This window comes from Pelophylax lessonae (genome assembly GCF_965119305.1).
Source record: "Pelophylax lessonae genome assembly, chromosome: 1".
NCBI classification, from domain to species: domain Eukaryota; kingdom Metazoa; phylum Chordata; class Amphibia; order Anura; family Ranidae; genus Pelophylax; species Pelophylax lessonae.
In genome coordinates this window covers 600,084,851-600,099,539 of record NC_138768.1, presented here as the reverse complement: position 1 = coordinate 600,099,539, position 14,689 = coordinate 600,084,851, and the positions used below count along the sequence as shown (strand labels likewise).

The window sequence follows — 14,689 nt, the reverse complement described above, 5'->3', positions numbered from 1 at the left end:
TTAGAGTTTGAGTAAAGACATGAGAATAGTTAAGAGATTTATAAATGGGGATATAGGCCAACAAAGAGCAAGTTTAGTATATGTGAGGAGAATATTGCATAAAGCTATTGTTGCTCAATGATTAGGCAATATGAAAACTGCTCAGAAGGGAATCGAAATGTAGTAAAAAAAGAGGGGGAGGGGGGGGGGACACACACCAGGGAATAGGGGGATATAACACATATGTGTATAGGTAACCAAAAAACAGGAAGGGCTAAATAGGAAAATTAGCTAATCAGAGGATTGAGAGGCTGATTCTACATTAAACTAAGAATCATCCCATAAATCCCAAACTTTTGAAAATTGGGGTAAGGAATCTTGTACAACTGCCGTCAAGCGTTCCATATATCTGGGCTATGGGAGCTTGTGGGAGGATTAGAAGACAACCAGCAAAGAGGTATAACCCTCTTTGCAGCTAGTAAGATAAATGCAGCCAGTCTTTTGGCATACTTGGAGATACCAGGAACAGGGAGACCCAACCAAAAATTAACTGGGTCTAGGGGGAAGTCAGTCCCAAAGAGGTTCTGAAGGAGAGACTGTACCGAGAACCAGAAACATTGGATCACGGGACAATCCCAAAAAACAGGATAATGCATGCCCCTGTCCCCATGACAGCTCCAAAAAAGCAGAGAGACCGAAGAGTCATAGCTGTAAAGAACTTCTGTACCAAAAAAAAAGAATTTTGTAAGCTGTCTCTCTCTGCTCTACATACCTGGAAACCTTAGAGACAGAGTCCCATATTTTCTGCCATTGTGAGAGAGGGAGGAGTCTTTGAAGGATTTGGGCCCATTTCTGCATATACAGTACATATTTGCCATATGTACTGTATATGCAGAAATGTAAGTGGAGTAGCTTCATGAAAAATGTTATAAATGGATGCAATAAGGCCAGGTTGGTATGGACCTTGGGAGCACAGACATTCAAATGCAGTAGGTTTATCTAAAGTCAGGGATGGGGATTTAGAAAAAAATAAATGCTTAATTTGAAGAAAGCAAAAAAAAAAAGGTGTTTAGGGACCTGGCATTTATTTTGGAATTTGGCAAACTATAGCAATTTGTGGGTTAGAGGGTATACCATAATGCGGAGCTGGAAAATACCTGCTTGCAACCAGGGGGACATCCAGTTATACGCTAGACTGTCTGGAATATCAGGATTGAATAGCCGTTGAGGAGAGGTGGGCATGGAGAAGAGAGAGAGAACCTTTGAGAACGTTTTTTCCATATAGAGAGCTTAAATATCATTGGGCCCAGACATAAGCTTCCAAGTTGCGCCATAGATGAACTTAAATCTGACCAAAGCATAGCACAAGGATGTACAGGGCAGGTAATACTCAGTTCTATCTCTGACCATCTGCTGGATGAAAAATTAGCCAACCAAGAGGTAACTGCTCTGAGGTGTGTGGCATAGCAGTATTTAATAATGTCTGGGGCACCCAGCCCTCCTTGGTATTGGGATTTTATCTGATAGACCAACACAAAGTGGCACATAATTGTGAAGTGGAAGAAAAATCATAAATGGTTTTCAAATCTTTTTACAAATAAATATCTGAAAAGTGTGGCGTGCATTTGTTTTCAGTCCCCCATCAACATTTTGTAAAACCACCTTTCGCTGCAATTACAGCTGCAATTCTTTTTGGGAATGTCTCTAACAGCTTTGCACATCTAGAGAATTATATTTTTTTCCATTCTTCTTTGAAAAATAGCTCAAGGTCTGTCAGATTGGATGGAGAGTGTCTGTGAACAGCAATTTTCAAGTCTTGTCACAGATTGTCAATTGGATTTTGGTCTGGACTTTGACTGGGCCATTCTAGCACATCAATGTGCTTTGATCTAAACCATTCCATCGTAGCTCTGACTGTATGTTTAGGGTCATTGTCCTGCTAGAAGGTGAACCTCCACCCCAGTATCAAGGTTTTCTATTAAGATTGCCCTATATTTGGCTCCATCCATCTTCCCATCATTTCTGACCTTCTTCCCTATCCCTGCTGAAGAAAAGCATCCCCACAACATGACGCTGCCACCACCATGTTTTGTGTGTTCAGGCTGATGTATAAAGTTAGTTTTCTGCCACAATTAGCGTTTTGCTTTTTGGCCAAAAAGTTCAGTTTTGGTCTTTTCTGACCAGAGCACCTTCTTCCACATGTTTGCTGTTTCCCCCACATGGCTTCTCACAAACTGAAAATGTAACTTCTTATGGCTTTCTTTCAACAATGGCTTTCTTCTGGCCACTCTTCCATTATGGCCAGATTTGTGGAGTGCACGACTAATAGTTGTTCTGCGGAAAGATTCTCTCACCTGAGCTGTGGATCTCTCCAACTCCACAAGAGTTACCGTGGGCCTCTTGGCTGCTTCTCCTAATAATGCTCTCCTTGCCTGGCCTCTCAGTTTAGGTGGACGGCCATGTCTTCGTAGGTTTGCAGCAGTGCCATACTCTTTCCATTTTCAAATGATGGATTGAACAGTGCTCTGTGAGATGTTCAATGTTTGGGATATTTTATTTTTAACCTATCCTTGCTTAAAATTCTCCACAACGTTATCCCTGACCTCTCTTGTGTGTTCCTTGGCTTTCATGGTGCTGTTTGTTCACTACAGTTCTCCAACAATCCTCTGAGGGCTTCACAGAACAGCTGTATTTATACTGAAATTAAATTATACATCGGTGGACTCTTTTTTCTAATTAGGTGACTTCTGAAGGCAATTGGTTCCACTAGATTTTAGGTAAGGGCATCAGAGAAAAGGGGGCTGAAAAAAAATTCAGATATTTATTTGTAAAAAATGTAAAAAAACATTTATCATTTTCCTTCCACTTCACAATTATGTGCCACTTTACATTGGTCTGTCACATAAAATCCCAATAAAATACAATTACATTATTGGTTGTAACATGACGAAATGTGGAAAATTTCAAGGGGTATGAATACTTTTTCAAGGCACTGTATGTGTGTGAACTGTCAGTGCTTGCCGGGAAAGGAGTTTGTCTATACTCCAGGCAATGTCAAAGAGTGGCCCCGGAGCCACACATCAAGTCAAGACCTGCTGTATATTAGTGAATGGCAGTCTCAGCCTAGACCTCTGCCAGGCCACACTCCCAACGTGTTTCACTCTATCCACCGTCATGGGGATGGAGTCCCTAGGTGGAAGGGGGCGGTTAAATACATCATCAGCCACCACTCAATGAAAGAATGAATATTAGGTGTGTGAAGTGGTTGTGAAGGGCTTGTCAAAGAGGCTGTGTGCTTAACCCCTTCCCGCCCACCCGCCGCCTTTTTACTGCGGCAATGCGGCCCCCCTTCGCAAACCGACGTTGAACTACGTCAGTCGCGTGCCTGCAGCTCTTGCTCCTGCCCCCACTCAGAACCACCGATTGCTGCCTGACACCCGTGATCGCTTCCCACTGAGAGAGAAGAACAGTCAGCTGTTGTAAACACAGCTGACCGTTCTTTTCCCTGGAATGATCACAGTGTCCCTGTGATCCTTCTTTATAGGATCACAGGTCTCTATGATCATTTCACAAGCCACGCCGCCCACAGTTAGAATCACTCCCCTAGGCTCACATTTAACCCTTTGATCACCCACAGTGTTAACCCCTTCCCTGCCAGTGTCATTATTACAGTAACAGTGCATATTTTTAGCACTGATTACTTTAGTAATGTCACTGGTCCCCCCCAAAAGTGTAAAAAATGTCAGTTAGGGGTCCGCTCTGTCTGCCGTCCTGCTTAAAATCGCAGATCGCCGCCATTACTAGTAAAAAAAAAAAAAACAATAAAAATGACAACTTTCTCGTAGTTAGTAGATGCGATAACTTTTGTGCAAACCAATCAAAATACGCTTATTGCGATTTTTTTTTTACCAAAAATATGTAGCAGAAAACAAATTGGCCTGAAATGTTAAAAAGGTTTGATTTTTAATTTTTTTTTTTGAGAATGTTATATAGCAGAAAGTGAAAAATATTGTTTTTTTTTCAGAATTATCGCTCTTTTTTTGTTTATAGCATAAAAAATAAAAATCGCAGAGGTGATCAAATACCACCAAAAGAAAGCTCTATTTGTGGGAAAAAAGAACATCAATTTTATTTGGGTACAGCATCGCACGACCGCGCAATTGTCCGTTAAAGTAATCGCAAAATATGGCCTGGTCATTAAGGGGGAAAATCTTCCGGTCCAGAAGTGGTTTAGGAAGTGCATACACAGAGCAACCATACAAGATATGGTTGCAAAGAAGTCTTAACTTCTTCCTATGCCTATGTATGGCTGCAGCGCGGACTCACATTTTCGGGAGGCCGTCTTTATACGGCCTCCCAGAAACAGTCTCCCCGTGCGCTCCCGCGAGCACGCATCGGGGAAAATCTGTGTCGGCCGTGTCCCCAGGATCGTGGTGAATGGCCAATCACAGCGGCCATTCACCACACGATCGGACCGTCCAATGAGAGATGATCTCATATGTAAACATATGAGATCATCTCTCATCGCCAGCGCTCCTTCCTCACACGGAGACTGCAGTGTGAGGAAGGAGGGAGAGCTGCCCAGTGCCGGGGACACAGAAGAATGTAATCAGGGCACCGATCACCAGTGCCCTGATTACTAGAGGTAAAAAACATACACTCAGTGCCCGCCAACAGTGCCCCCCATCAGTGCCCACAATCAGTGCCCATAGTGCTGCCAGTCAGTGCCCATCAGTGCCTGCTCATCTAATCACTGATGAGCACTGACTGGCAGCACTATGGGCACTGAGTGTGGGCACTGATGGTGCTGCCCATCAGTGCTCATCAGTGCCGCCCATCAGTGCTCATCAGTGCCACCCGTCAGTGTCCATCAGTGCCATCCGCCAGTGCCCATCAGTGCCATCCGCCAGTGCCCATCAGTGCTGCCCGTCAGTGCCGCCTCTCAGTGCCCAGCAGTGCCACCTCTCAGTGCCCAGCAGTGCCACCTCTCAGTGCCCATCAGTGCCGCCTATCAGTGCTCATCAGTGCCGCCTATCAGTGCTCATCAGTGCCATCTATCAGTGCCGTCTATCAGTGCTCATCAGTGCGGCATATTAGTACCTCCTCATCAGTGCCCATAAGTGCCACCTCATCAGTGCCCATAAGTGCCACCTCATCAGTGCCCATCAGTGCAGCCTATCAGTGCCCATCAGTGCCGCCTCATCAGCGTACATCAGTGAAGGAGAAAAATGTATTTATGTTCAAAATTTACTCGCAGAAAATAAGAAAAACTTTTTTTTTTTTCAAAATTTTCTGTCTATTTTCTTTTTTTTTGTAAAAAATAAAAAACCCAGAGATGATTAAATACCACCAAAAGAAAGCTCTGTTTGTGTGAAAAAAAATGATAAAAATTTAATATGGGTACAGTGTAGCATGACCGCGCAATTGTCATTCAAAATGTGAGAGCGCTGAAAGCTGAAAATTGGCCTGGATGGGAAGGGGGTTTAAGTGCACAGTAGGCAAGTGGTTAAAGTTACCAGCCTCTTGCAAGGTGTGTGTGAAAAATCAAATATGAAGGAGTGTGATGATAAGGCTAAAATGCAAATATTCTAACCCTTCCCCCCATTAAAAATCAAAAATCTTTAATAATATATCTCTTAAAAACATCTACTAAAAATCTAATGAGAAAAGGTAACCTTATAGGGCTATTTACTAATATCTACACACAATTGTAAATTAGTAAATTAAAGCAAAACTCTAGCAAGACACTCTGTTTTTAAGAATAATGTAATAATAAATGAGAAAATAGGGACAGAAGAAAAAAAATGAATAAAAATAATTATATGTAGTAATAATCAAAATAAAAACAAAACAAAACAAAAGAACCTAGTTATATCCAGGGAAACTGAAAGAAATGGAAAAATACATAATGATGGTAATGGATGTCAGAGAGGAAGTGACCAGGTATCAATGTATTGTCAATATTGTTGAGAGACTCTTGGATAACTCATAGAGAGAGAGAAAGAACAACGATAAGGAGACTCATAATAGAAAATACCACACTGCAGACTCTAGTGTTAATACTGCCTAAAACCTTTGGTAGTACCAGTATTGCCCTACATATCTGGCTTCAGTGGTTAATACAGTGATTTATATCTATTTCAATTGGTAAAAGAGACCATGCTTATTCAAAGTGCCAGTACTAATATGTTTTATGCGTAATTTATGTTGCCAATGTGGTCCTAACTGTCTGGTTTCAGCCATATAAATACTCCTGTCTTTCATTTTTTTAAAGGCTTGGTGAAAATAGCCTTGATTTAAAGGCAATCAGGATTCTCTGCAATATATTAATGTCACCAGACTGCAAGATCAATCTATTGGGGTAAGGCTACAAGGTTTGCATTTTTTATGTTTTATTGTATTCACAGTATGTATGGAAACAATAGAATGCAGGTCAATTCTGGATAAGACCCACATCCAGACTAACCATACACATTTCAATTTATCTTGTTCCACCTACAGGAAGATTGTCAGAGATCACCCAATTTCCCTCTCCAAGCTGATAAATCTCCTCTGCCAACTATTGTATTCAAACAGCTCCATATGAGTTTTCCATCCAGCTCAGTCTATATTTAAATTGACATGAATTTAGCCAGGTGCTTCCAACTATGCCACCAATGGCACCATTTTTTAGGAAAAAATTGTCCAAGAATTGTGTATTAAAAGTATGTTCCTTATTTTATCTAACTTAAAGTCAGGTCCATATTGTATTTAAAGAGTAAGATCACCTTTAGAAACAATACATGGAGATAAAACCTATAAGGTACCCACTGTCACCCTTGCTAAACAGTAAAATTGAACAACAATGTTAAGCATTTGATTTTTTTTTTTTGAGGGTATCAGAGTGTACAGTATGTTGTAACATAGACAGAGCGGACAACTGTTTCTGTTCTCATAATACAGAACTAGTGGAGACATGCATATTATGGTAAGGATTTAGGAGAAGGAATTATGGGCATTTATAGTCCCAATTAAGGGAATGCAAAATGCAGCAAAGTTGTGGGAAGTGGAGCAACTCATAGAAACTAAGAGAAATCATGGCTTAACCTAAAGCGCCCCCCCCCCCCCCCACGAAAAAATTTAAAAGTTAACAGCTAAATATACAGAAGCTGCTGATTTTTAATACTAGGACACTTACCTGTCCAGGGATCCTGCGATGTCAGCACCCCGCCACCATTCGTGGTACGGGAAACCGGCAGTGAAGCCTTTCGGCTTTACAGCCAATTCTCTACTGCACATATGTGAATCACGCTGCGCTTTCTAACTGGCCCGGCGGTGGAGGAAAGAGGAGGGGGGCCAAACTTCCGAGGGACCTCGCCACAGTGGAGTCTTACGGAATTGGGAACGGGTACCTGTCAAAAACAGTTTAACCACTTGACCTCTGCAAGATTTTACTGCCTTCATGACCAGGGCATTTTTTGCTTTTCAGCACTGTGCTACTTTAACTGGTAATCACGTGGCCATGCAACACTATACCCAAATGAAATTTATATCATTTGTTTCACGCAAATAGAGTGTGAAAAAGCAAGGTGAAAGCAAGGTCCATAAAGACGTGGATAAGCGAGTTTGGTGTGGAGGAACTTGACTGGCCTGCACAGAGTCTTGACCTCAACCCAATAAAATACCTTTGGGATAAATTAGAGCGGAGACTGCGGGCCAGGCCTTCTCGTCCAACATGGGAATCGGTATTAGTAAATGCCCCTCACCACACCCATCACCCTTCCTATGCATTATATATTTCCCCCTGCTGCCCAGGCCCCCCTGTGTGACCCCCCTAACCCCACTGCTCCCACAGCCCTGCTGACTTCCCTCCTCTTCTTCCCACTGCCGCTGCAAACTCACAATAGGATTTTTTTAAGACTGAGAGTGGGGGAAGGTATAAAATATTTACCAGCCCCTTTCTTCCCTGAATGAAGGCAATGAGTAATCGGTACCAATCACTTACTGTGTTCATTCATAACTGAAGTATTGGCAAGGTTGTCTGTATGGGGCCCCATGTTAGGTTGTCTATATGGAGTCCCATGTCAGGTTGTCTGTTTGGGTCCCCATGGTTTCTAACAGCTGCCCTGGATAGAACATATGAAATTTCAGTTACAGCTATGCAACTGTACTCTGAAACCTCAGGTGCTTTGTTGGCATGCTTTTTACCTGCTTAACTTTAACTGGTTTCCTGTTTAATATTGTGGTTTTCTTGCTTCTCCTTTTTACTGCATTTTAGAATCTGTTCAAACGGATTTCATGCATAAGCAATAATACTAGAACAAATCCAAGGAGAAAACTTGTATATCAGAAACAAGATACAGTATACCTGTGCTCAGATCCCAATAGCTTGTATTATTATATAATCTACCAGGTGTTAAACCACATGATACTACAAGTCCTGGGTGAACCCTCTGCACACTGCTATACCCTTTTAGCAAACTTTGCAATAAAAAACAGGAATATTTAGTTCACACATATTGAAATACATTGTTAAGCTCTCCAACTGCTTCAAAGTAATCCTTCTTTAGCCAGGCCTACTTTGCAAATGCTCCTGTGGACAGAATACCAACTTGCATATAAGAACACAGAACACAAGCAGAGTGAATTGTGCAGGACATCTTCTTATTTATTAGGTAATAATAATAAATAAAATGCACTGGCAAACACCAACTTAAAGCTAGCATAAAAATGAAAAAAAAAAAAAAAAAAAAATAAAAATCAACAGGCAGCATAAAATCCCATTTCACAAAAGTCGTAAATTCTAACAGACTGGTCCTAGACTTTCTGAAGAAGGGGAAGAGCCGTAAAACATGTTAGTGGGGGCATCCTCCACAATGTAACTCAGCGGAAATAGGATCAGCCTGACAAGGCTCCATAGTTTGATTTGTTGCTGAGATTTCAGGTTGGAACATGAAGAACTTGTTTTGCTGCCTTTTTTTTCATTTCCATGCCTGCCTAAGGTACAAGTTTAGTCGTTTTTAGCTTTTCTTTTTATCTCTTATTCTAACAGGGTTCCTATTTATTAACTCTCATTTTTATGTGAACGTTGAGAAATACATATAACGCTATCTTGTCCAACACTAAAGACCACTTAAAGTGACCTCAGACATGAAACACATCCTCCTTGTTTCTATCCAAAGCACTGAGTGTGTTTTTTCTGCTGCCTCATTGCTCTGTTATCTGCATGAGTCCAAACTCCAACAGAAAATTGTTGATGGGTAGAAGAGCTCCAGAACCCAACCTGTGATTGACAGCCACAGCTGTGGAAATTTCCCATGTACTGTAAGAAGGGTGGAGTGTCCCTTCCTTCCAATCATGATTCAGAGCTCTCCTCATTGAGGTCTGAAGTGTGAGACTTCAGATCTCTGAGCCCTGATCTTCAGAGCTTTGGAAGGCTATAGAGAGCTGCAAATAAACAGGCACAACTTATGTATTGAAGTATATATAAAGGTGCAATGATGTACACAAACAATATGAACAACAATTACACTAGCAGTGCTTGCATAACCTTGTAAACAAATAAAATCAAATATATGTGCAGTTCAAATGCTGGAATTACTGGATGGTATATATGGCAAGCACACTCATAGTGACTGCATCCATGAAAAATGTAGTTCATAAAAGTTCATAAATGCATCAAGCTGGATATCTTCACCACGGTGCAATATCAGAAATAGTCGGACCACCTTCACCAGACCAGCGTGAATCCCCCGTGGTAATGGGCACTCAGCAGAAACTGGAATAAATGGAGCCTTTAACACACATATGGGCTTGCCACGCCAAGGGAAAAAAACAAATGAAGGTCTGACACTCTTTATGGGATCCTCCAATCTCCACAGAACTTATATATCCACAACACATACGCTCCATTAGATATGTGATGGCATGTAAATTAGAGCGAGGTGAACATAGCGTAATACAATAAAAACCAAGTTTATTAAATACAGTATCCCCTTTCCCCGTTACATATGCACTCACAAAGGCAATCCAATAATGGCATGTAAATTAGAGAGAGGTGAACATAGCGTAATACAATAAAAACCAAGTTTATTGAATACAGTATCCCCTTTCCCCGTTACATATGCACTCACAAAGGCAATCCAATAATCGCATGTATCAAAGGGAAAAAAAGAAGAGCACCTGCGTCCATACGAGACTCCCGAGAGTGTCACATCAGCAGGTAAGACCAGACCCCAGACCACACCACAGCCTTTGACCACCCCCTGCAGCATGTCCGCAGCCGCTGACCAGACCACCACCTTCACCATGTCCGCAGCCTCTGACCACCACCTGCACCATGTCCGCAGCCTCTGACCAGACCACCACCTGCACCATGTCTGCAGCTGCTTATCACCACCTGCACCATGTCTGCAGCCACTGACCACCCCCTGCCACATGTCCGCTGACCAGACCACTACCTGCACCATGTATGCAGCTGTGGACCACCCCTTGCACCATGTCCGTTGACCAGACCACCACCTGCACCATGTCTGCAGTCGCTGACCACCATCTTCACCATATCTGCAGCCTCTGACCACCCCATGCACCATGTTCGCAGCCGCTGACCAGACCACCACCTGCACAATGTCCTCAGTCGCTGACTACCACCTGCACCATGTCTGCAGCCTCTGACCAGACCACCACCTGCACAATGTCCTCAGTCGCTGACTACCACCTGCACCATGTCTGCAGCCTCTGACCAGACCACCACCTGCACCATGTCCGCAGCCTCTGACTCCCCCCTGCACTATGTCTGCAGCCGCTGACCAGGCCCCCCCTGCACCGTGTCGGCAGCTGCTGACCACTCCCTTCACCATGTCCACAGCCACTGACCACCACATGTGGTCCTCCTGATGACGTTGGTAAGATGAAACGCGTAGAATGTCATTACGTCACATCCGCCTCTGTGGAAACGCATTTCCAGTCGCGTGGAGCGCATCACATCCCGGAAGTGCGCCAATGATACAGCACCATTGCTTTTTACATTGCCTTCTTATCACCGTCTGTATGTGAGTACTTTCAAATAAATTCATTTTTATTATTGACGGTACTACACTATACGAACCCTTCTTTCCCCATATGTACACTTGGAATATCCCAGTACTCTGAGGGGCCACGCTATCTGGAGAGATAGGACCCTGGCGGGCTATACCTTCTGTCTATAGGGATAGGATCCATATTGGCCAGACTGCCCAGACAAACCGAGGGATAAGATCTGAGGACCATAGGAGTCATATTACAGATTACAGGCTTGTTACCCCTGTAGGGGTGATTATCTCTGGTAAGTGCGGTCCTGGGAGTGAGGGGAGCACTGGTTGACCCACCACACCAGCCACACTTGAAGAAAAATAATTTTTGGTTACCTGCACTAAAGTCACTTTTGGCTGTGATACAACACGAAGTCACATCGTTTTTTCCTTGCACTTGAGCACTTCATATGTGCTACTTTGGGACTATTTAAGGAAAATATTATATGCAATTCATGTTCAAAAACTGCATTTCATTTTTATGCGTTTTGGACTCTTTATCTTGAGCGTCTTTGGTTGTGCGATTTGGATTTAAATATTTCTATTGTACCTGATTTTTATGCGATTTTTGGACTATAAATCACATTAATTAGTAATTTCTTGCAGCACTTAGTTGCTTATGGACGAGTTTATATGATAACTTTTGTTTTTTTTCAACAAGCACTTTATATCTACCTCTACCTTTAGCACTTTACTTCTCACGCCCAATTTGGGCTTATTTATTGGTTGTAGTCACTTTATAGCACTTTTTATGTGCGACTTACATTTGCTTTATTTCATTTTGTGCTGATGCAATTTTGGGATAATCGCACACATTTTTTTGCAATTATTAATTATTTATTGATCACCTGACTTTTATTCAGCACCTTATATTTCTGTTTACCCCACACATTTCTTTGGGGGCTTGTTCATTTTTTCTGGCATTTCTTTTTTGCACAGTCACTGAAACACTTTAATAAGTTTGAGATTATATCTTTTGGATTTTAGTGGTGACGTTCACCATCACCTCACCAACACTTGTCACAGAGTCACTTTATACATAATCTAATTTGCACTATTATTATATATTATATATATATATGTTTATGATGCATATGTGTTCATGATTTTTAATAGTGATTACCAAAAATCATCTCTTACTGCATGTTTTATGGAGTCTAATTTTCAACTCTGTGATTATACCTGCTTAACTTGTAGGGTTGAGCCATTCCCTTACACTATACCTGCCATATCTACCTGCTATAGTAGGCAGCGCCATTTACCTCTCCTTTAACCATTTTACTTTTTACTATATATCCTTGGATTATAGTTAGGAGGTAGGCTGCAGCCAGCACTTTGATTTTTTCGCCTATCCTAAGCGTGGATCATTCTCCATTCTATCTCCTGCATAGGGTTGCCACCGCATCCCTTTAAACCTGGGCACACATTAATCACACAGTTTCTGTAGCTGATTCAGGTGGTAATTAAACTATCTTAGTGCCTTATGTGCATTGTTTTACCCTCAGAACCTGTGTAGTTCATATGTGTCCTGGATTAAAGGAATGAGGTGGCAACCCAACTCCTGCACCATGTCTGCAGCCGCTGACCACCACATGCACCATATCCACAGCCTCTGCTATCTCCTGTACCATGTCCGCAACCTCTGACCATCTCTTGTCTTTTACCATGTTTGCAGTCTCTGAGGGGTCTGGAGATTGCTGTTATATATAGTATCTCACAAAAGTTAGTACACCCCTCCCATTTTTGTAAATATTTTATTATATCCTTTCATGTAACAACACTGAAGAAATGACACTTTGCTATAATGTAAAGTCGTACAGCTTGTATACCAGTGTAAATTTGCTGTCCCCTCAAAATAACTCAACACACAGCCATTAATGTCTAAACCACTGGCAACAAAAGTGAGTACACCCCTAAGTGAACATTTCCAAATTGGGCCCAATTTGCCATTTTCCCCTCCCTGGTGACATGTGACTCATTAGTATTAGAAGGTCTCAGGTGTGAATGGGGAGCAGGTGTGTTAAATTTGGTGTTATCGCTCTCACTCTCTCACACTGGTCACTGGAAGTTCAACATGGCACCTCATGGTAAAGAACTCTCTGAGGATCTGAAAAAAAGAATTGTTGCTCTACATAAAGATGGCCTAGGCTATAAGAAGATTACTAAGACTCTGAAACTGAGCTGCAGCATGGTGGCCAAGATGATGCAGCAGTTTAATAGGACAGGTTCCACTCAGAACAGGCCTCGCAATGGTAGACAAAAGAAGTTAAGTGCACATGCTCAGCGTCATATTGTCTTTGGGAAATAGATGTATAAGTGCTGCCAGCATTGCTAAACAGTAGGGATGATCGAACGGTTCTGGTCGACCATCGGTTCGGCCCGAACATTGGGTGTTCGAGGTTCGGCCGAATTTAGAACTTTTTGCCCAAAAAGTTCGTAATTCGGCAACCAGAACCGACCAAAATGCAATGCTTCAGGAAATGGGCTTTAAAAGCCCGTGATTGGACCAGAACTATTAGCAAAAGCCAATTGAGGGGGCAGGAGAATGCTAGGAATGTGATTGGAGTGACTAGGGGGTCCCTAAACCAATCATTAGTGAATACGCCCCCCAGTATATAAGATCGCCCCCGCCATATTCCTAGCATTGTTATACTGGACATGGAAGAGAGTGGAAGCAGTTCTGCTAATTTTACTTTAAAAGTGTCATTTAGCTATTTATTAGTGTGAGGAAAGGGATATCTAGTGTAGTTAGAGTGCTCCTTTACACTTAAGTTAGCTTCAAAAATTTAGTTTCTGTAGGGAAAGTGTTAAGTGTAAGGGGACCGTAGTGTAGTGTAGGGTTAACTGGCAGTGACTGCTATGGCAGGGTGACAAAACCCTTCCATAGCAGGGTGACCGCTATAGAGAAATGATCATTTCTCTGAATTGCTTCTGCACAGGAATATGGCTTCTCACCAGCCAAGCATTTTTCATGCTGCAGGGGCTGCCACTGCCAGTGCTTTTTTGAGGACATGTTTGATGTCAGACATGACATCTGAACATGTGTATAGGGGGTATATATACACATATATGTCTGTATATATACCCCTAGACATATATAGGTGTGATAGTAGCAGAAATAAATGCTTGCGCTAATGAAATCATTTACAGTAATATATTTCTGCTACTATCACACCTATATATGGCTAGGTGTCTATATACATATAATTATGTGTGTATATATACCACTATACACAAGTTCAGATGTTTTGCCTGCCTCAAAAGAACCCAAAAAAATGCCAAAAAAAACCCTAGCGTCAAAAAAAAATGCCCAGGTGTGTTTTTGCTGGCATTTTTTGGGGGGTTTTGGAGGCAGGCAAAAACATCTGAACTTGTGTATAGTGGTGTATATACACATCCATATATTTATATACACACCTAGACATATATAGGTGTGATAGTAGCAGAAATAAATGCTTGCGCTAATGAAATCATTTACAGTAATATATTTCTGCTACTATCACACCTATATATGGCTAGGTGTCTATATACATATAATTATGTGTGTATATATACCACTATACACAAGTTCAGATGTTTTGCCTGCCTCAAAAGAACCCAAAAAAATGCCAAAAAAAACCCTAGCGTCAAAAAAAAATGCCCAGGTGTGTTTTTGCTGGCAT

At 41.9% G+C, this 14,689-nt stretch overlaps 1 protein-coding gene across 1 annotated transcript in view; it reads left to right on the top strand.

Annotated features, from left to right (window-relative positions):
* Positions 1–14,689, top strand: part of LOC309561875 (NACHT, LRR and PYD domains-containing protein 3-like) — an 85,120-nt gene that overhangs the window by 35,208 nt on the left and 35,223 nt on the right. Inside the window, exon 4 of the mRNA XM_082265940.1 lies at positions 6,254–6,340. Coding sequence (XP_082122066.1) covers positions 6,254–6,340 — 87 coding nt within the window. The remainder of the gene's footprint in view (positions 1–6,253; positions 6,341–14,689) is intronic.